Source organism: Ostrea edulis, chromosome 4 (assembly GCF_947568905.1).
Source record: "Ostrea edulis chromosome 4, xbOstEdul1.1, whole genome shotgun sequence".
Lineage (NCBI taxonomy): Eukaryota > Metazoa > Mollusca > Bivalvia > Ostreida > Ostreidae > Ostrea > Ostrea edulis.
This window is the reverse complement of record NC_079167.1, coordinates 62,429,789-62,450,867: the sequence shown is the minus strand read 5'-3', so window position 1 is coordinate 62,450,867 and position 21,079 is coordinate 62,429,789. Positions and strand designations below refer to the sequence as shown.

The following is a 21,079-nucleotide window of genomic DNA, read 5'->3' as shown; positions in this document are numbered from 1 at the left end:
CCTTTTTGCTAAAGCCTAATGTCATCGTCTAGCAGTAAGTACAATTCCGCATCACTGAGGACCAGGGTGAAGTTGTAGCAGACGAAATTTTAGACATACATTAGGCCTAGTAGGCTAGTAACTAAAGACATTGTTTACAGAAATGTTTTATCAATTATTGATGAAAGTTCACTGCTTGGAATACAAATAAAACCGTAAATACATATTGTGATGTTGATTTCATCTATTGAAAGATTTCTGTAGTAAGTGAGAGCGATTGCTAGATGTGTATTGCCTTAGTAAAAGTAGTACCTGTTACCTACTTTTAACAAATGTTCATACGCACAGCCGTGACCTCTGTTGACCCCGTAGTAGATTTCTCCAGAAATAAATACGTATTGCTCGTAATAGTGTTATGTAGGAGAAAACAGTTGCAAATGTAAATATTAGCTGTTAACTAGTTGTTTGACCTGGCAGATCCTCTCGTGCTATAGCTGTTGGGTATTTGTGTGACCTGGCAGATCCTCTCCTGCTAGCTGTTAGGTATTTATGTGATCTGGCAGATCCTATCGTGTTAGCTGCTAGCTATTTGGCGATATCACTTCATTTCTTGTCTAGTTTGATCAGAGGCTCCTTGTGTTTGCCCTCGACTCGTTTTGCTGTGCAAAACATTTACTATAAATTCGTGGATTCCATGCATCTAAATTCCCAATGTCACTTTGCGCTTTATTAACCCTTTAACTTACATAATTGAATAATGATATTGAATTACATATCTAACAAAGTAAGAGGGGGAAATACTACATCTAAATTGGCAAGGAATACCAGGATATATGAATGTAATTGTGCTCTTGATTCTAATTTAATGTTTAATTTAATGTGACCATTATTGAACATCCTTTAACGTCATTTAAAATTTCTTTTAAAATAATTGCTAGTCACAATTATTGATGTAGACGTACATGCATTATCTTTAAAATGTTAAATTTAATTCAAATGTGTATGCATATAGTCAACATAATTATTGTGTTTAAATTTTACTTTTAACCAATTAAATGAATGTCAGTAGTTACTTCTTTCTGATATAGCCGCGGTAAACCAGTCGTTGGTGCACTCGCTTCGTAAATGGGAGATCCCATCTGAGAATTTTTCACTCCAGTGGAGACGCCACCAGCTTTAGGTGAAGTACCACAAATGACGTGCAAGGTCATAGCAGCACTTTTAACTTACGGTCTCTTTATCGTGCAAATGTTTGTCGTGATACAGGACCCCATTTTTATGTGGCCGTATCTGAAGGGCCCTCGACTTCTGACGAAAAAGTGAAGAAAATGAACAGTGATCAATCTCATAACTCCTATAAGGAATACAAAATTCAAGAGTAGGGTAAATGCGGACCACTTGACATACCGGAGGTGGGAATCAGATGTCGAGAACGAGAAAGTATCCCCTGTCGACCAGTCTGTTGAGATCTTATCCCATGATAACAAGATCTTATCTCGTAATAGTGAGACCCACTGTATACTAATTGCTTTCCAAATCTTGAGACTAGATAAATCGGTATTATGAAAAATCAAACCGAGACCAATTCATCGATCGATGCTATGCAGTTTGAATACGCTCATAGACATTGCAGTTAATATTGACTAAATTAAGCATATGTCATTTTTACTGTTAACGGAATACCAGTAATGTCCGGTGAGGATATTTTTCTTCAGTTGTGCATGCTTAAACAAAACGAGTAAACACCATTCATTTTCTCTGGTGTCAAGCATTCCCGTGTTTCTCCTATATCATACTGTTGTATACGAAAATAACACACCTTACTTTGCATCGAATTGTAGGAATACAAAAATTCTTTTCCAGTCATTTGCTAGTAAGGGCGAAAGACTAATACGATCCAGCACGTTATCGTCTCTGTACGTGTGCTTTCCATCCAACATATGTGTCGTTTTCTCATTTCACAAGGTTTGTTTTTTACATGTACAAGAATAACAACTTACCCACACGTTCATAGAATCGTAAGACAAGCTATCCACCATAAAATCACAGGCAATCATATCGCTTAGGTTCGATTTTACTTTTAAACTAAAGCATAAAGGTATATGACTCTAAATATAAGGTCCCTAAATTCGCCGATGAAAAAAATAATTGAAATTCTACTCTGTATTCTAATATATTCATACATAATTAATCTACATTACTACTAAAGTTCATCCCGAAACTCTGTATACTTCCCAAGATAGATAGAGATCAATTCAGAAAAATGTCTATCATTTTACCTGGGCCTTGGCACTGTACCACTAAACAGAATGTTTGTGATTGTAACAATCAATTACATAGAATGTGCAACATTAGATATGTAAAACTTATACGGTACCAATTGTGATGCACCAGAAGCGCATTTCGACAAATAATGTCTCTTCAGTGATGCTCAATATAATTCTTAAGTTAAATTTCTTGCCCAAATTCATAAACTGAAGTCCGTAATAGCTCCAAGTGTTTGAAAATTGTAAAACTGTTGGCACTTTCACTTATCACAGTCATTTTGACCGATGCTACTAATTACTCAAAAGGTCTTTATCGCGATAAAACGTCAAACACCTGTGTTAATGTAGTTTGGATAAAAATAGATACAATAAGAGCTCTTAATCTTTACAAGGACTTGTTATTAGCATAATTTATTAACTATATTGAATAATCACAGTTAATATTTGAGTCTTTAAATCGTTTGGGTCCTTTCATCCTTTTGAGGTAAATGAACGGTCGTGATAAGTGAAAGTGCAGACAGCTTTACAATAATCAGTCACTTTGAGATATTGTGGACTTCAATTTCTGAAATGGGGAGCTATAGGGATTTCGGAATGAGATTTGTTAGTAATGCAGATTGATTATGAATTGATATATTAGAATACAGAGTAGAATTTTATACCATTTGTATTTTTTTCCATCTGCAAACTTGGGCACCCTAAGTTTAGAGTTCTATACCTTTACTGATTATAACCGAAGCGATATAGTTGACTGTGCATACAATTTAAAAATCGTCTTAAAGCACAGTAACCAAAAGATCGAGAGATCGAGAGATCGAGAGATCGAGAGAGAGAGAGCGTGCGCGCAATTTCTAAGGACATCAATGAAGCGAGTTGATCATAGGAATGTTGGGGGGAGGGGGGTTAAGTTAGTTTAAAAATATTTTTACTTTAGGTGTAATTGCTAGAAGCCTTGTTTGTAGCAAATACTTGGCTATTTATCATTCGAATGTTTCTCTGATTTTCCAATATACAGGTATCTTAACCCTTCACACAAGTGAATATGGTTACACAATTGACTAATTCATCAATATCTTAGTCATTAATTAGGCTAATGACCATGAGATTTAGCTTTTATATTGCAATTTCTTTACCTTAATAAGTGAAAGCAATGGTATGAATGAATTTTTATTGAAAACAACATAACAATTAGAAATCAATGCCCTCCATAAACCACCACAATAATCAGTCTACAAGAAATGTTAACATCCTGCAGATGTTACCAGTAACAATATATACACAGACGACAGTGTCATGGGCTGTGTCTTAAGCTATAAATCCCCGTAGAGTTAAAGTTTCGTCGTTAAATTCACACAATAATCTATTTCATCTTTGAAAATGATGGTCATGCGAGGCGTCATCTGTAATGAAATTTGAAAAATGAAACACATTATTTCTGGCAGACTATTTCAGATAATTCTAATCAACGCAATTCAGTTTGAATTCATATTACAATTCACAAAAAGTCATGAGAATTTCTTAATTTTTCATGTTGCTAAAATATCTCAATAAAGATCTAAGAGAGTTATATACTTTTTAAAAAAATGCATGTCGGGTTAATCAATACCATACATACAACATGACTAACTAAAATTGATATCGTAACTATAAAAGGATGAATAATCCTCATATATGTAAAAGGAAGACTTCTGACCTGCCTCGGATCAAAGGAAAACTGATCTTCTAAAGAGGAGTTACTTTGATGATTGTCTCCACTCCTCGTCAATCCACTGTCTATAACATTATTCATACACACAGTTAATGGATATAGTTAGCTGGAACATAGTTAGCTAAACAAACATATAAAAAGTCAAAATGCTCTTTAACCTTGCACTCATGGGGAAACAAATCTCTCTTTAATGATCCATTGGTTGTCATTGTGACTATGTTATGAGAAAATTTAATCAACAGATCAGAATTGAAAGATGATTCTACACAATTTGAAGAAGTGATGTCTTTAAGGGGAAAAATCCCCCAAATATTCGTAATTATCCCGAAAACGTTCTTTTTATGACGGTCGCAGTCCGATAGCTTTTGTTTTACGTAGATTTATGTGGTGTTTGATTGCAGCAAATCCATTTGAATTTGGATTGAAAATCCATATTCATGAATGTGATGAACTGATAATCAAACACACCAAAATCCATATCTCATTTCCTTAATATAGCATCAAATTACAGACGACCAACGAATCGATATTGGGCTGTTGCAATTACTTAGAAAAAGTTGACAGCAAACTTCGGAATTTCAGACTAGCTTTGTCTTACCTCTTTGAATAGTTGGGCGTCTGATGACAACATCCGATTCAGACTGAAATGAAATAGAATATTGCTGATTATTATACATCAGAATGTTTTTGCTACATAATTATTAGGTGAATAAATTTGCTATTTCTTCTAGATAACACTAGCCGTGAAATAGTTTCTGAACTATCTCACCCTAGGGGGAAATAGTCTCGAAACTATTTACCAGATGCTATATTTTCCCGCGTTTTCTTTTCTGTAACGTAAAAGTCTGATAACTCTAATTATAGTTTACCACTCGGATCACCTCGGTCGATTCCATCTAGGCTAATGCCGTATGTTAGTTTACTTCACTTTGGTATGTCTAACACAAGTAAAGTCTACTTCGGTATATTAAAACACCTATTTACTGACTATTCGGACAATAGCAAGTTTATTGTCCCCCTCGACAGCAACTATTTACTTGCTGTCTTGGGGACTTTAAACTTGCTAAATTGTCCTCATAGCCAGTAAGTAGGTGTATATTATTCTTTTGTAAGACAGGAAAACATACAAAGTACCCCCTAATCACCAAAACACCACACCACCAATAGACATTAGATTCAAATGTTCTACTAACGGCTGGTTAAAAATGATTTAAATTGAACTTTGGGGTTTCATCCTTCATTGAATTAAAGTAAGTCTCAATCTTAATATATTTAAACTATATGTCTATCTCTCATTGACTGCTATATCGATATTGACAAGCTGTTTGAAATGCGGGGAAAATTACAGTGTGTATCTCTCTATCTTCCATCCTCATTTTATAGTAAATTTGGGACGTTATATACTTTTATAACATATCTGTTACCAATGAAATACACAAATACATGTTGAAATTGTTCATTTATAACTACTGGTCATCGCAAAAAAACAGTATATGCTGTACTCACTGGCCGTTCAGGAAGGGCTGGAGGATTTCTATTTTGTCTTTCTATTCCTATAAACAATCAAATTAAAGTGGAATATCAGTGGAAAAATACATACTATATGAAAATGAAATAGATCCCTGTTCTGAAATGATAGAATGTCTAACCTGAATTGAATTGATTCATTGTCATATAGCCATCTGAACTCTGGCCTACAATTTTAGAAATGTAGATTAAAGTATGCATTAGTAGACTTTTTAATAAATTTCAACTATTATATATATATATATAGTAGTGTGAAAACTATCATCTTTTGAAAAAAGTATATAATTTGTTGACGGTTACCTTGCAGCGTGTTAGTACCAGTTTCAAACGCCAAAAAATTCTCTGAGGGTTGAATGTTTGCTGCAATGTCGATGTGACCTTGATGCAGAGCGATCTGACTCGCCGTTTTGTCATTCTTGTTTTTCATGCTGCAGGCTGCCTGGTAACCAGGGTATTTTTTCAGAGCTTCACATAGTTGTTTTAAGCCAAGTTTTGCTGCGACATGGAGAAGAGTGGGGAATTCTCTGGTTGACTGTTTTTCTAAAACATGTGGATTTTAAATGTATTTTACTTCAAACTCTTATCGATTTTTAAATACACAATGATTACTTAAGTTGCATACTGTATTGTATTTCGAATGCAAAAATTCATTATCAGAAAATGAAAGTCCTGAGTGTAAGAGGGCGTGCACTGATGAACGCTGTACATGCAGACGACTATGTAAATAAAAATTACATGCAGATCTATTTCAATATTTCATTGTTTGTTTTAAGGGATCAGGTTACATAATCATACCTATCTATCACACATGTTCCTAGGCACTCTGACGACCACTATATTTGGGGTTTTCCTTTAATATAACTTCATTTTCAAAATAAATGCCAATTTTTCAATTCATACCAGTATGCTGTTATTTTACAAAATGATTATGATTTCACCAGCCTTTATCAAGCAACAAGCAAAAGCTTACTTAGCAAGATCAGAGTTCAACTGATCCACTTTGTCTTTCTGTTGACAATAGTTGACGTATCAAGGGGTCGGGGGGGGGGGGGTAAGTAAATACTAGTATTTATAACAATTTGATAACCCTGTTAAAACCAACCAAACTTTCATAACGACAATGCATTGTTGAAACAATAGATTAAAAGTGAAAATATCAATATATCTAGTATGAAAATATGTGCCATTATTTTGATTAATAAGAAGAAGGTTAAACGTGTAAAATATCTTTGTATTTCAGCAAAGATACAAAATTCTCATCGAAATAAGTAGATGATTAAGCCTATATATATATATATATATATATATATATATATATATATGTGTGTGTGTGTGTGTGTGTGTGTGTGTGTGTGTGTGTGTGTGTGTGTAAATTGTTCTGTTCAAAACTAAACGTGAGCTCAAACGATATTGTACCGCTAAGAAAAATGTTCTTTTATCAGAATCATGACCTTGACTAACTTTAATGTATTCTTATATCTTCTAATTAATGATTGCCTTGTGCTCTTAATATCATACACTGTATTATATATGTAGATATGACGTTGTACCTCGCATGTCATTTCAATTCTTGGGTGGCTAAATTGTATTGGATTCCGACCAATTTAGCTATAAATATTCTTTTTAATCCTTTCATATGTAATCTACATTAAAAAAAAAAAAGGATGCAAATTACTAGAATTGTTATTCTTATATTCTTTGGGCAGAATTATGGATACAAAAATATATACCAAAATGAAATAATATTTATCTAAATAACATTAAAACATACAACGCATTAAGTGCAAGATATATCTACACGAGTGTCAACAGTCTCGCTCAGTGTCAACATTTCACAAATTACATAGTCGCTATGTAATGATCTTATTTGCAAATACAACCAGTCATCACGTCGAATGCTGTCGACGTGTTTCATACGAATTGATAAATCGTACATGAACTTTACAATATGATTCTGACTATGGATCACTCCGTTTACCTGATCAAGATATCTGACTCACAGCGGGTGTGATCAGTTTACAGGGAATTCTTACTCCCTCTGCAACCTGATCTCACTTCTGATGTATACAGGGGTCCGTGTTTACCCTACTCTCAAGTTTGTATTTCACATATTTGAAGACAATACTATTTTCTATCCAAAAGCTTCGTACTTGATGTTTCTTAATAACTATCCACAGTTTTTGTTTGAGAGGTGAATATCAATCAAAATTACTCACATCATACGCTATATTTATGCCCTCATTCATGAATTACTATTTCTTGTTTGAGAGGTTTGAAAAACCTAATACAGATTACTTACTCAATATTCCATCTCGAGAGTCCACCGTCTCCAACCCGGCGAGAGGGTTACCCTCACTGGCACCATTGGTCAGAATATCCACCAACTCCAAGTCCAGTGAGACAGTGTCGTCACAGTTCAAAGCTTGGAGGAAAAATTCCACTGGATTCATCATGTCCGATATCATACATGAAAAATTGTCTGTTTTACTGCAAATAGTGAACTTCGTCTTTCCAGCTGAAACGCTGTTGGTGAAAACTTCCATAGTAATTTGGCCATCAGGCATTCCTGTTTAAATATATCAGAATTGATGAATAAATTCAAACCCACAATTCTTGTAAATATGAAGTCCAACGAAGCCAAAACAAAGCTCTCGAAGGACATACGTTTCAACAATGTCATTAAATTTTCAAATGATCACTCTTAAACGAAGTATTTTTTCCAAAGAAAATGAAACCGGGAAAGAGTTCTTAGATAGGCCTGAGAAATGACATATGGATTTACAGGTCACGTGGCAATCGCATACTAGAAGTCAACTCCATTAGAATTAATTTGAAACGAAAAAAGATGTCGTGAATTTGTATTTACAGTTTCCTAAAATCTTAGAATAAGTATTTGGATTTGCAAGATGAGTATTCAAATTATTTTTCAAAGTCCATTTCAAGTAAACACATGGATGTCAGTTTCTCTATAAAAAAAACAATAAATGACTGACTACACGAATAAACATATATTGTCAGATTCTCATTTTAACAATAAATGAGAGACAACACGAACACAATCTAATTAAAATTAGATAATTTAATCCGATCACGTATATCGCTACACATTGCTTATGGCCCATGGCGAGTCTGACCGGTCAACAGGGAGATGCTTACCCCTCCTATGCACGTGTTCCCATTTCTGGTGTATCCAGGGGTCCATGATTGCCCAACTCTTAATTTTTTATCCCTGATATGAGTTAAGAGATTGATCAATGTTCGTTATCTTCACCTATTTAATGCCACGATCAAAACATATATTGTCAGTTTCTCTAGATGTAGTGACGATCACTGCTCAATTAACGCCGTCGTCTGCCATGAATGACTTGCCATGTGAAAAGTAAAACTATCAATTCTAAGGATTTTAATGTATGTTACAAAAACATCATTAACTACTAATAGGCACGGCAGCGTCTTGAACTGTCTTGAAAATATTGACCCAGTGGACGAACTTTTGGAATAATTCTATCTTTTCTTCACCTACCTTCAGGTTTGAAAGTATATGTCAAACGGTTAAGTTCGACACACGTCATCTGCTTCCGAAAGTTGTTTCTTTGAAGTTGCACGGTAACATCTCCTTTAAGTATTTCTTTTTTAAATATAACAACTATATGTTCATTTACCTGCAAAAAACAAGGACATTTAAAGTCTTTTATCTTACTTAATGTTCTTATAGTACATACATGTAAATAGAAGACAGAAATGATGTAGGATAACGCACCGATGAAATTGTTTTGGGATTTATTTTGTAACCCAATAAAACTGGAGGGACATCTGGAGTAGAATCGATCAACTCTATGATTTGGATCAAAGCCATCTTGAACTCCTCGCTTGATTTTCCTAGATGAATTGTGTTCCATAGCTTTAGATCAGAACAGGAGTCTTCCAGAATTCTTTCTGTGGACCTGTTGCTGATACTTACAGTTTCGTCATGGATTAAAAAAGCTCGTTTTTGACACAGTGAGCATGTGCTAGATAGATAAGCTTTAGGTTTTCTTTGGATATCGTCGATCATGTCCGGAGTTAGTATAACCAAGCCAAGGTTATTTTCCTTTAAGGTGCTGGAGGAGGAAATGTTCACAGCCAGAATTTTAAGTCGAAATCTTTCCCTGAGATATTGTTCTAAATGTGAGCTGATTTCTTCCCCGTCATCAGCGTACAGGATAGCCATGCTGTCATTTTCAAGGCCTACAAATTACATTAATGTACATATGTAAGTTATCATGTACTTCACTACTTGCAACAAACAAGGACTAGGTATCTGCGATTAAAAGACTAAGCATATTTAAATAGTTGATACTATTATTTAGTAAAAGAAGTGAAGCAATCACGTTTCATGGACTGAATTGTTCTAATAATACATGCATAGTATTAATGATTCATGATGACTTTACCTTTGCTTGTTCGACTCATGTTGGACCAGAAGCAAGTCTCACTATATAATGTTCCTCGACAGCGATTGATTTTTATATATATACGTACCCGTTATCCGCAGTGGGGTGATAACGATTAACAGCTATCGATGAAATACATGACTGTAACACAATCAAACAATAGAAACACGTATATGTAATACATTTTATTTTGTACTCGATAGTTATAGTCATTTTTTTATTTCTACAATTTCATTTAACGATTTAAGAACGAAAAGAAGTCATCTTTTTTATTGTTGCAAATATTTCTTATTAAAAGTCAATCAAATAATTTCCGTTGCATTTGTATAGAAAACCTCAAGATTTCAAATCTGGTTAACAATGGTCAGGACGAAGGTTACTTTGCTTTAACTGACTGTTAACTTGCCATTAACTTGAACATTCATATGGTGTTAACTTGAAGTTAACTGTCATTAAACTTAACTAACCTTCGTGCAACTGCCCCCAGAATTTTAAAAATCCTACTTGATAGAAAGAAATCCGAGTTTTAAATTAACAATAAGAAAGATGTAATAGGGAAAATGTTATTGCAAGTACAATGTTTAGATCAACATCTCTTGCACAATGAAGACTGAAATTTCACTCTCTCTTACTCTCCCATCTTTCTCCCCCTCTCCCATCTCTCTCCCCCATCTCTCTGCCCATTTCTCTCTCCGAGGGAGATGTATATAAACATCCAGGTTTATTCTATTTTCACAATTTACTTTATTTCATTATATGAATTACAGATGTGTCGATTACAAATTTGCAATACTGTAATTTTTAGTCTTTACAAAAGTTTTAGTGGGATAGAAATATGAATACATATGTGGTTATCAAGTATATTATTGAAACAGACAGGGAAATTCCCTTTGCATTAAACAACAGATAACAATGACATACAGATATGGTATATATCAAACATAAACGAATACATAATTACAGGTATGACATCTACCCTAGCACAGGTAATGGATGAAGAACATATCAAATAGAACTTAGTTAATTTTCTAGTGTGTTTTTAACAATAATGATAGAACGGATTCTTTGTCAGGATCAAAGAAGTCGTCAACCCTATCCCGGCATTAGTGATATCATAGTAAAACGTAACAAAGATTTCTTCTTTTGTTCATCTTAAAAGTGTCCGTCCTATGGATGGAAATGGATCTCCGCAGAGTAATTTATCCTCGTCCACCACAAGTGTCTTCGAATGGATCTAGAGATACAAAAATGTTACTATGGTCATGTATATTGAACTTAACAAATTAAAGAGATAATGATTATGTCTTTCATTTTTTCGCAATCTTTACAGACAGGAATGCACAATTGTAATGAACAAACAAGCTAAATGAAATTACCATACAATCATGTCATAATGATAAAAATATTCTACGCAATTCTTATAATTACCTGGGTAAGTCAATAATTGATCATACAATATGTTATCGTAATATCATTTATATTAACCATACAATGTACTTCGCCACACGATTTGAAAATTTCAACATGATAATATGACAGTGTAAATGCATATAAGCAGGAAGGTTAAAAAACCATTGAATGAAAACCGAATTTTTGTCACGAGGAGGAGGAAGAAATATCAAAGAAATTCTTGATTTTATCATACTGAATTTTACCTTTCCCATATTAGTGTGACTCCAAGCGTCTGCTGACAAACCTCCAGAATTCTTAAACTGCAAAATATATTTATCTGACCGGTAAATTGTGTTCAAGAACATGACGTCACGAATTCAGTTCTTATATCCTAGATTGTCCAATCTGATGTACATATTTTTACTATAAACCCACATAGTTTTAACCAACATTGCACTATCCGTTTCTATAAACATTTATGATTTAGATACTCAAAAGCGACAGCAATGAAAGACCCGACTCTGAATTAAGCTTTATACATCTTCATTAATATATTCCACAAATGACTTTAGGATTCCTAAAGTTTTAATTGTCAAACAATAGTAGTTGAAAAATGAAATGGGTTAACCATGCTATATAATTTAAACATATAAGAATAAAATTTGTACGATCAGAAGATTTTTTTTGAGCGCTTTTATAAATCCGTTACATACAGAGTACTCGTATACAAACAGCAAGTGAAATTTGAGGTCTCAATTATCAATTCAGTGTGTAGTCTAGATATCTATTTTTCTATTGACCCACACGGATTTTAAATTTACTGTAAACCCACCAATTTTTGACCGGAAGTTCCACTGTCAACTGACAATCCAGAATATCTACCGATCCCTGAAATTGAATAATGACCAGTATAGCAGCTGGATAATGAATACCAGTATAGCAGCTGGATAATGAATACCAGTATAGCAGCTGGATATGGTAAATTTCGAACTAGTTTTTTTTTTTTAACTGTTATATGTAACAATTTGTAGAAATTGTTGATTTTCATATAGAATACAATACAGGGATATCTTGAGAGTATTCCTCTAAAATCTTTAAACTCGATAATTTTGAAATTGTGGAACTTTCGGTCTAGTGTTGTGTTAAGTCTCAAATTCTGTACAGACCCGTCTCGCTTCTCTTTTGTTTTTCTCCAGCGTCCGACAGACTTTTTTTCAAAGTGACCTGAATAGTGTAAAGTAGCATGAGAAGAAAAATATGTAAATGCATTTGAATGGAAAGGTAGAATAAGGGTCACTTATGACCCCTAGGAAAAGTCAGCATAGACAAAATTGTAGATCATTTTGATAACTCAAATAAAGTCTATCTCAAAGTATGGATGTTAACGTATGATAACGCTCATAGGAATGTCACAAAATTAATGAAAAATCAGAATTTCCTCATTTAGGTAAAATCGACAAATATGAAGAATATATTGCTTCAGAAAATATACAACATAGAATTGCTTTACTCTCAAACTTATGTAATTTGTACACATGTATCAGCTGCAACTCTGGTATAAAAATAGTACATAAACAAACGTGTGTTCTATGTTTTCCGAAGAAATATACAACACGTACAATGTATGTATGCAAAAAACAAAATAAATAATATTTTCTTCTGAAATCCTAAATTTGCTCAAATATGTGTCTGTCTTGTGACTTCAGACACAGTCATAATTGTGATTATATATATCTACTAAGGCATCATCAAGAAATATGATTTACTGGTTTCACAGTTTTAAATCTATTTGGAAAGAAAATAGGAACCTTATACTACCTTGCCCTTACAAAATTAAAAATACACACTTTTAACATCAATTACCACTGTTAAATGGATTCACAATCTTTATCATGCATGAAAATGATATCAAATAAACGTAACCCCCTTAAGTATGTGAGAATAAAGTTCATCATCGACATTTAAAGTACAAGATAAAAAATTCAATTGGGGTATTTCCCTACAAGTGATCATGTAGACTAAAAATAGGACTTACTCGCGGTGGCCTATTTTCTACAGCGCTTACACTCAGCGGGTTGGTGTGCTTTGGCGGAGGTGGAGGAGCTATATCAAACAAAATAATATTTTTTTCATTATTGGAATTCATAATTCTAATTTATCTAATGAGAAGACTGAATAAGAATTAACAATATTTTAGCCGATGACATAAAAAATTAACCCAATAAAAAAAAGCATAACATAGTAAGTAAGTTAATTTTTTTTTAAAGTCTGCACTGTGTACAATACAGAACAAATAATATGAGATCTACAGAGCTCTTAAACTGACTATCACTGACGAAATAAAATGCTAAAGATCGCAAAGGTAAGCATGCAGAACATATGATTATACATATTTACACGCATACTATATAAATAAACATTTTCAAAAGTTAAGAATTAAATACAAATCAAACAAAAGCATTTGCCTATAGAATTTAAGCACTAAATTTAAACCACAGCAGTAAGAATTGTTTAGTAGCACTCTACATGTAGCTGTTATCAGTAAAAAAAAAAATAAGGAAACAGATAACAATGGAAGGTGAAGATAACGAACAGTGATCAATTTCATAACCCCTATAAGCAATACAAAATAGATAGCTGGACAAGCACGGACTCCTGGACACACCAGAGGTGGGATGAGGTGCTTAGGAGGAGTAAGCATCCCCTGTCGACCGGGCACACCCGCCGTGAGCCCTATATCCTGATCAGGTAAACGGAGTTATCGGTAGTTAAAATCAGCGTGCCAAGAACGGTCTTACAAGCGGTATAAAACACGTCAGGCAGCATTTGACCCAACGATAGGTTGAATTGAAGAACTAGATCGTTATAAAAAAAATTGATATAGGTAAATAGCAGTTTATAAGAAAAGAAAAGAAAACCAAAGAAAACTTGCTTTAAGCAAACAATAATTTAGTTACAAAATATGCAAAAAATGGTTAAGAAAAAAAAAAAGAAACATGTCTTTGAATTTGTCAGCGAAGACATTAGGTTATCCGTATATTTGTTCCAGATTGATATTATAAATGTACATACCCATCCTTTTTATCACTCTTCTATCTATAAAAGCAGATCATAGGGACGAGTTAATTTTCTTAAATCTTGCTTCATGCGATTTCTATTTACACATTGTACAGGGGATGGAATAAGCACGGGGTTTACAACTCGAGTTCGTAATTCACAGACAGTAAGTACTCGAGTTCGTGATTCACAGACAGAGGGTATGCCGAGTGTAACGTTTGTGTTGTACGTAAAGGAGTTGGCAGAATTGAACTGCTTAAATCTATATCAAGAAGAGGAATCAAAATTGTGATGAGAAGCCTTTATTGAACGAAGTGAATATATATTGTCAGTTATGTGCAGTGTCTTTACCATTAATAAGGTTGTCGATTTAGATGATGACGAAATCTTGGAACATCAGTCATACTAAACTGATCTATTTTATCTAACAACATCAATTATTAATTCAATTTCCTGGATCGAATCCTATGCTTTCACACACATTTACTCATAAACATTTACATATACCTTTTACATATGTATGCATTTACACAAACATATCTACACATACACATTTACCTAATTTTACATGCACATTTGCACCTACACGCCTACACATACATATTTACAAATGCACATTTACACATACACAATCACAGATATAATTTGCACATGCACATTTACACACACACAATAATGAATTGCACTTACTTTGGAGATTTTCTGACTCCTTCTGGGATGGAATCAAAGGATCTAAATCCTCTGACAGTTTGGTGTACCCCATTCTCTGAGCCAGCTGACACGGAGTCTCGTTTTCTTTGTTACGTATTGTTATGGCGCTACCAAATCCATGCATTCTTTTGATAGTGTGGCAGAATTGTGAGAGTCCAAACTTTGCACCAAAATGTAATATGGTCGGCAATTCCTCGTTGCGTTTTTGACCTGTTTCAAGGTATTGTATAACATTTCATTAATGAAATAAATACGCTGCACTTTTTTCGTGTTGATATAGAAAATCTAATTTCAACTTGATTCTTCTAAAAACCAATCGATTGAAAACAAGATAAAATCTCGAGTCCTTATCAATAAAAACAAGATTCTCTTCTATCTTACCATGAAAATTGTGAGAAATAATTAAGTGTCACATTATAGATTTTAAATTTATTGAGTGCAAAATTTACAATAGGATAAAATTTACAATATGACAAAAGTCTAACATTCTGCTTGAATTCTTCTGGCCACGAACTGTGATCCTTATTTAGCTGATCTTGTTGGGGTTTTTTTTATTTGGGGGGTTGGGGTTGGTTGTTTGATTGTTGTTGTTTTTTTTATTTTGGTTGGTTTGTTGTTGTTGTTTTTTTGTTTTTGTTTGTTTGTTGGTTTTTGTTTTTTTGCTTTATGAGGCAGATTTTATTTAAGAGCTCCACCTGTGGCCTTAACTCGACATTTAGATACATGAATCGACGATATTTTAAATATTAACAATACTCATTTTTATTTTATATGTCAATTCGATATACCTCTGTGAACTCAAAATAAAAGCTATCACTGAGTCTCTTCCACATCTGCTTCATACAAGGCTACTGACAAATATGTTGATGTTACAGGGGTATCAACAGTCTCGTTTAAAATCCTATAGTAGTTATAATGATTTAATTTGTAAAAAAAAATATATATATCATTAGATCGAATGCTGTTTGACGTGTTTCATACCAATTGTTAGGGTGTTTTTACATCTTGATTTTGAGGCACCTGATGCCACCTCCGGTGTCCCCACGGATCCGTGTTTTCCGTACTTTGACGTAGATTTATCACTGTTCTTTATCTTCACTGTTTTATTCGAACACTGAAAAATGAAACTTACCGATCAGAAATCGATCATCAACGTTAGAACTGGGCACATCATCATCATCCATTCTTTCTGCGAGGTACTTGTCTAGACTCTCTCTGTCTTCACCCGAGAGCTTCAAAATCTGGCACAGAAACTCAGTGGAAGAAACGATATCGTCCATCTCGTTGTACAAGAACTCGAACTTATTGCCAACATTCAGGTAGGTGGTCCCTTCGTTTATGCCATCCACGAACACGTTGATTTGTACTTTTCCATCATGTATTCCTGCAGTCATGTGTGAGGTATACTAATATTTAAACATGCTGAAGACAAGATTTTCCTAATATATCTAATTTGTTCTGCATTCCAGTTATGGTAGAATGATGGACAATTATCAACAAGAAAATATTAGCCAATGAGCATGAAACAAATTTGGGATTTTATATACACGTTTCTTTTTTCATTATGAATTTTTTAGATTTTTAAATTGACATACCATAAGGTGAGAAGGAGAATGTGTACGGATTGTGGTATTTAGCATCAATCTTTCGGGTTTCAGCGTGAACAACCACTGCAGACGACCTGTCCTTTTCAGTTTTGAAAAGTATGAAAACTCTGTTTCTGTCCTGAATAATAACATTTATATATCTATATATATATCTATATCTATATATATATATATAGAGAGAGAGAGAGAGAGAGAGAGAGAGAGAGAGAGAGAGAGAGAAGTACAGTGTAGTCACCTTTATAGATAGCTTCAAAGAGATAAAATTGTGTAAAGAATTAAAGCCTTACGGTGGCAATTTGAGATGGCTCCAGACGATATTGCAATCTCATTGGGAATGACAGTTCCGATGTCTCATCAAGTAAATGCAAAATTTTCATCATAGTGGTCCGTGTATGTGACATTCTGAGAGTTTGCCAGGAACTGAACTCTGGTATCTTGGTCTCTATGACCGAGTTAACGCTTACACTGTCCATGTCTACAGATTCATGAACCAAGAGAGCGCACACTGTGCTCCTATCGAAACGTAAAGCCGGATGTGGGGATTCTACTGTGGAGTCTAGATATGAAATCATCTCTGGTGAGATCAGAAGGAGTATGACTTGGAAGGCAAGATTTCTGCTCTCTATTTCAATAACATCGCATATGTTGACTGTGAGTTTTAATTCATTGTTAAACTTTCTGAGATTTTCTTGGATGAATGCAGCAATGGGCTCACACTCATGGGTATGTATGATCAAAACTGAGTTCATCCTTTCTTCCATACCGTCAAACTCATCAGATTTCCATGGTTCTGTAAGAAGGGTAGAAAAGGTTCGATAGTAGAACTAAAAATGTTAAGCTACCTGAAAAGTGTAAAGTCCGATAATGAAAGTCTGGGCAAATCTTCAAAGATATTAATGAAAAAAGCAACAAAGGGAATCAAACGATGGGTCGAGATAATCACTGTGTAAAAGAAGCCATATGTATAATATATACTAATACTTTGTGTACATTCTTTTGTCTTGTGCCGAATATTTGTCCAGCTAACGTTGCAAATAACGGTTGGTTTACGATGATAGTAACACTTTAAAAAGCATTTGGAAAATTGAATACATTGTAATTCTTTGTATTAAGGAAGAACCTTCACGTGACTTTTCGAAATACCAGCGCAATTTCAAAAATGTGAAATGAATTGAATCTCGATGAAATTGACAGACGTCTAAGAATGTCTTAATTCGGCCATTTGTCCAATGATTTTTTTCGGTAAAAACAATTTGTAATGACATTCACTTTGATATTTCGCACATCAAAGTGATTGTCAAATAAATATTTCGTTAATTCGATATCCATTTTCTCTCACTCAATTATCTCAACATTGATTTTAACAGCTCTAATTCTGTTGTAAAGGTGAAAATGATAGTGATCAATCATTGTACTATAATAACAAGGATGTCGTCAGTCATATAGGTATGATCGAATATGACGCGGTTTATATCTGTGATGTCACAAGTGTGTGATATGCTTAAAATTCTTCTCAGATATTGTTGATTTTGTCGAAATTGAACACGTTTATCTACAAAGCTATATATCAATTTGTGCATGCAACAACCAATAGAGTTTGTGTATAAATTTGACATCTTCCAATCGTGCTGTAGATAAAACGTGTTAGCTGTCTTTTGTTCGCAGTCTAAATTAAAATGAATTTTTTCCCATATATATGTACCGAAAGTGTACATGTTTAGCATGCTTTGTCTGAATCTTGATTTACTTCCCATTCGCAACAATTCATTTCTGGTAGAGACATCATCAACTGCAACTTTTATATGAGGTGCAACAAATTTTGACCTTTGCATTACTTTCAGGGCCGTAGCAGGGAGGGTTCTTTATCGTGCTAACATCCATCGTGACACGGGACCTCTGTTTTTAAGATCATATCCGAGAGACCTGTGACTTGAATAGTAACTTTTATTTCTAATGACAGGTACTTGGTGAAGGAACAGTCACTATGTCAAACGTCTGAGGTTTGAAATGACGCCGCGATCGAGAATCGAATAACGAAGCGAACGCCCTATCCAATACGCTACTGCGACCGGTAATTTTCATGTCTTGCTACATTTCCACAACACAATTGCACGATTCGTTAAAAAATCATTATAGCGTACTGATTATCGTAGGTAAAAGTAACAGAAAAGTACAGTTGTGTGTCAATATCATTTTACGTAGGAAGACATAAAGTGTATTCAATTAGCAGACGTTGACAACAACGAGCATAATGAAAATGTATTTGCAATGCTTTTTAGTCATTGGCAGTACCTGCCATTGCAAATACACTTTCATGTTAAAAAGACTAAAATAGATAACTGCTCAAGTTTCAAAGATTAACATCTGCTGTTAAAAAGAATAAAATGTATTACTTTTCAAGTTAAAAAGACCGTAAAACATTGCTACTACAGTTTAAAAGACTGAATTAAAGATCCTAAAGTTACCGCTGAAAATAGGAAAAGTGCAATCCTGTACTGCTGAAGATATAAAGCCTTAATATTCTTTACTGCTAAAGATGAAAGAATTAACATCTCCTACCGTTGAAGATGAATAGGCTGAACATCCTTTACGACTGAAGATAAAAGACTGAACATGACTGAAGATGAAGGACTGAACATGACTGAAGATAAAAGACTGAACATGACTGAAGATAAAGGACTGAACAGGACTGAAGATAAAAGACTGAATATGACTGAAGATAAAGGACTGAACATGACTGAAGATAAAGGACTGAACATGACTGAAGATAAAAGACTGAACATGACCGAAGATAAAAGACTGAACATGACTGAAGATAAAAGACTGAAGATAAAGGACTGAACATGACTGAAGATAAAGGACTGAACATGACTGAAGATAAAGTACTGAACATGACTGAAGATAAAGTACTGAACATGACTGAAGATAAAGGACTGAACATGACTGAAGATAAAGGACTGAACATGACTGAAGATAAAAGACTGAACATGACCGAAGATAAAGGACTGAACATGACTGAAGATAAAAGACTGAACATGACTGAAGATAAAAGACTGAAGATAAAAGACTGAACATGACTGAAGATAAAAGACTGAACATGACTGAAGATAAAGTACTGAACATGACTGAAGATAAAAGACCGAACATGACTGAAGATAAAGTACTGAACATGACTGAAGATAAAGTACTGAACATGACTGAAGATAAAGGACTGAACATGACTGAAGATAAAGGACTGAACATGACTGAAGATAAAGGACTGAAGATAAAAGACTGAACAAGACTGAAGATAAAAGACTGAACATGACTGAAGATAAAAGACTGAAGATAAAGGACTGAACATGACTGAAGATAAAAGACTGAACATGACTGAAGATAAAAGACTGAACATGACTGAAGATAAAAGACTGAACATGACTGAAGATAAAGGACTGAACATGACTGAAGATAAAAGACTGAACATGACTGAAGATAAAGTACTGAACATGACTGAAGATAAAAGACCGAACATGACTGAAGATAAAAGACTGAAGATAAAAGACTGAACATGACTGAAGATAAAAGACCGAACATGACTGAAGATAAAAGACTGAAGATAAAAGACTGAACATGACTGAAGATAAAAGACTGAACATGACTGAAGATAAAGGACTGAACATGACTGAAGATAAAAGACTGAACATGACTGAAGATAAAAGACTGAACATGACTGAAGATAAAAGACTGAACATGACTGAAGATAAAAGACTGAACATGACTGAAGATGTAGGACTGACCATGACTGAAGATAAAGGACTGAACATGACTGAAGATAAAAGACTGAACATGACTGAAGATAAAAGACTGAACATGACTGAAAATAAAAGACTGAACATGAAAGAAGATAAAAGACTGAACCTGACTGAGGATAAAGGACTGAACATGACTGAAGATACAAAGATACTGTACTACTGAAGATGCATAGATAAGAGTAAGCATGAAGTAGATTACAAACAAATAATACTAAGTGATAGTATAAGCTTGTTGAAGACACAAAGACTTAACATTGTCTATTGCAGAAGATAGAAAGGCTACAACCCTTTACTGCTGAAGATAGAAAGACGTAAGCCTCTTTTATAAGTACATGGTACTTACGGCTGTATAAATTTTCTTCGCCTGCCATTTTCAACTTTCTTCACTTCAAATCCAACGAATTTGTGTTATAAACTTCCTCTTTGTCATAAATTATATGCTTCATATATATTTCTTATCACATGATACAAAAAAAATTAAATGCAGAAAAGTACGAGGGTTACTTGCTACCTGATACCCTGTATACACCTATAAGAAAAGGATGTTGGTTTGTTGTATATACAGTGTAATTTAACGACCCGCTCGAGAATTTTTCACACATACATG

The 21,079-nt window shown here is 34.0% G+C and overlaps 2 protein-coding genes across 5 annotated transcripts; both read right to left on the bottom strand.

The window, feature by feature from the left end:
- Window positions 1-3,397: 3,397 nt before the first annotated feature.
- On the bottom strand, window positions 3,398-10,066 carry LOC125670928 (B-cell scaffold protein with ankyrin repeats-like). Of its 3 annotated transcripts, none has more exons than XM_048906374.2 (10): window positions 9,915-10,066; window positions 9,242-9,708; window positions 9,005-9,143; window positions 7,781-8,047; window positions 5,782-6,021; window positions 5,604-5,648; window positions 5,461-5,507; window positions 4,553-4,595; window positions 3,940-4,019; window positions 3,398-3,646 (listed from the first exon to the last, which is right to left on the bottom strand). In XM_048906374.2, exons 1-10 carry the CDS (start codon window positions 9,931-9,933, stop codon window positions 3,575-3,577), a joined length of 1,419 nt encoding a protein of 472 aa, XP_048762331.2. In that variant the 5' UTR covers window positions 9,934-10,066; the 3' UTR covers window positions 3,398-3,574. The 3 variants fall into 3 exon arrangements, with proteins under 3 accessions (XP_048762331.2, XP_048762332.2, XP_056019255.1); XM_048906375.2 differs by having other exon boundaries at window positions 3,944-4,019; XM_056163280.1 differs by having other exon boundaries at window positions 3,398-4,019.
- An 18-nt stretch (window positions 10,067-10,084) lies between these two features.
- On the bottom strand, window positions 10,085-20,910 carry LOC125670927 (uncharacterized). 2 transcript variants are annotated; one of them, XM_048906372.2, is made up of 11 exons: window positions 20,816-20,910; window positions 16,969-17,471; window positions 16,670-16,799; window positions 16,207-16,458; window positions 15,054-15,284; window positions 14,379-14,402; window positions 13,342-13,409; window positions 12,473-12,530; window positions 12,139-12,194; window positions 11,570-11,626; window positions 10,085-11,148 (listed from the first exon to the last, which is right to left on the bottom strand). In XM_048906372.2, exons 1-11 carry the CDS (start codon window positions 20,841-20,843, stop codon window positions 11,062-11,064), a joined length of 1,494 nt encoding a protein of 497 aa, XP_048762329.2. In that variant the 5' UTR covers window positions 20,844-20,910; the 3' UTR covers window positions 10,085-11,061. The 2 variants fall into 2 exon arrangements, 1 of the variants encoding a protein (XP_048762329.2); XR_007368445.2 differs by lacking the exon at window positions 12,139-12,194 and having other exon boundaries at window positions 11,065-11,148.
- Window positions 20,911-21,079: the final 169 nt, after the last annotated feature.

Bases quoted from the DNA above. Each gene is read 5' to 3' on its own strand.
- LOC125670928 (XM_056163280.1), bottom strand. The intron at 9,144-9,241 runs GTGCGTTATCCT...TGTTTTTTGCAG, and splicing joins ATCCCAAAACAATTTCATCG to GTAAATGAACATATAGTTGT. The intron at 4,596-5,460 runs GTGAGTACAGCA...ATTTCATTTCAG, and splicing joins CAGCCCTTCCTGAACGGCCA to TCTGAATCGGATGTTGTCAT.
- LOC125670927 (XM_048906372.2), bottom strand. From the start codon at position 20,843: ATGGCAGGCGAAGAAAATTTATACAGCC. The intron at 12,531-13,341 runs GTAAGTCCTATT...TACACTATTCAG, and splicing joins TAGAAAATAGGCCACCGCGA to GTCACTTTGAAAAAAAGTCT. The intron at 11,627-12,138 runs GTGGGTTTACAG...TATATTTTGCAG, and splicing joins GAACTTCCGGTCAAAAATTG to TTTAAGAATTCTGGAGGTTT.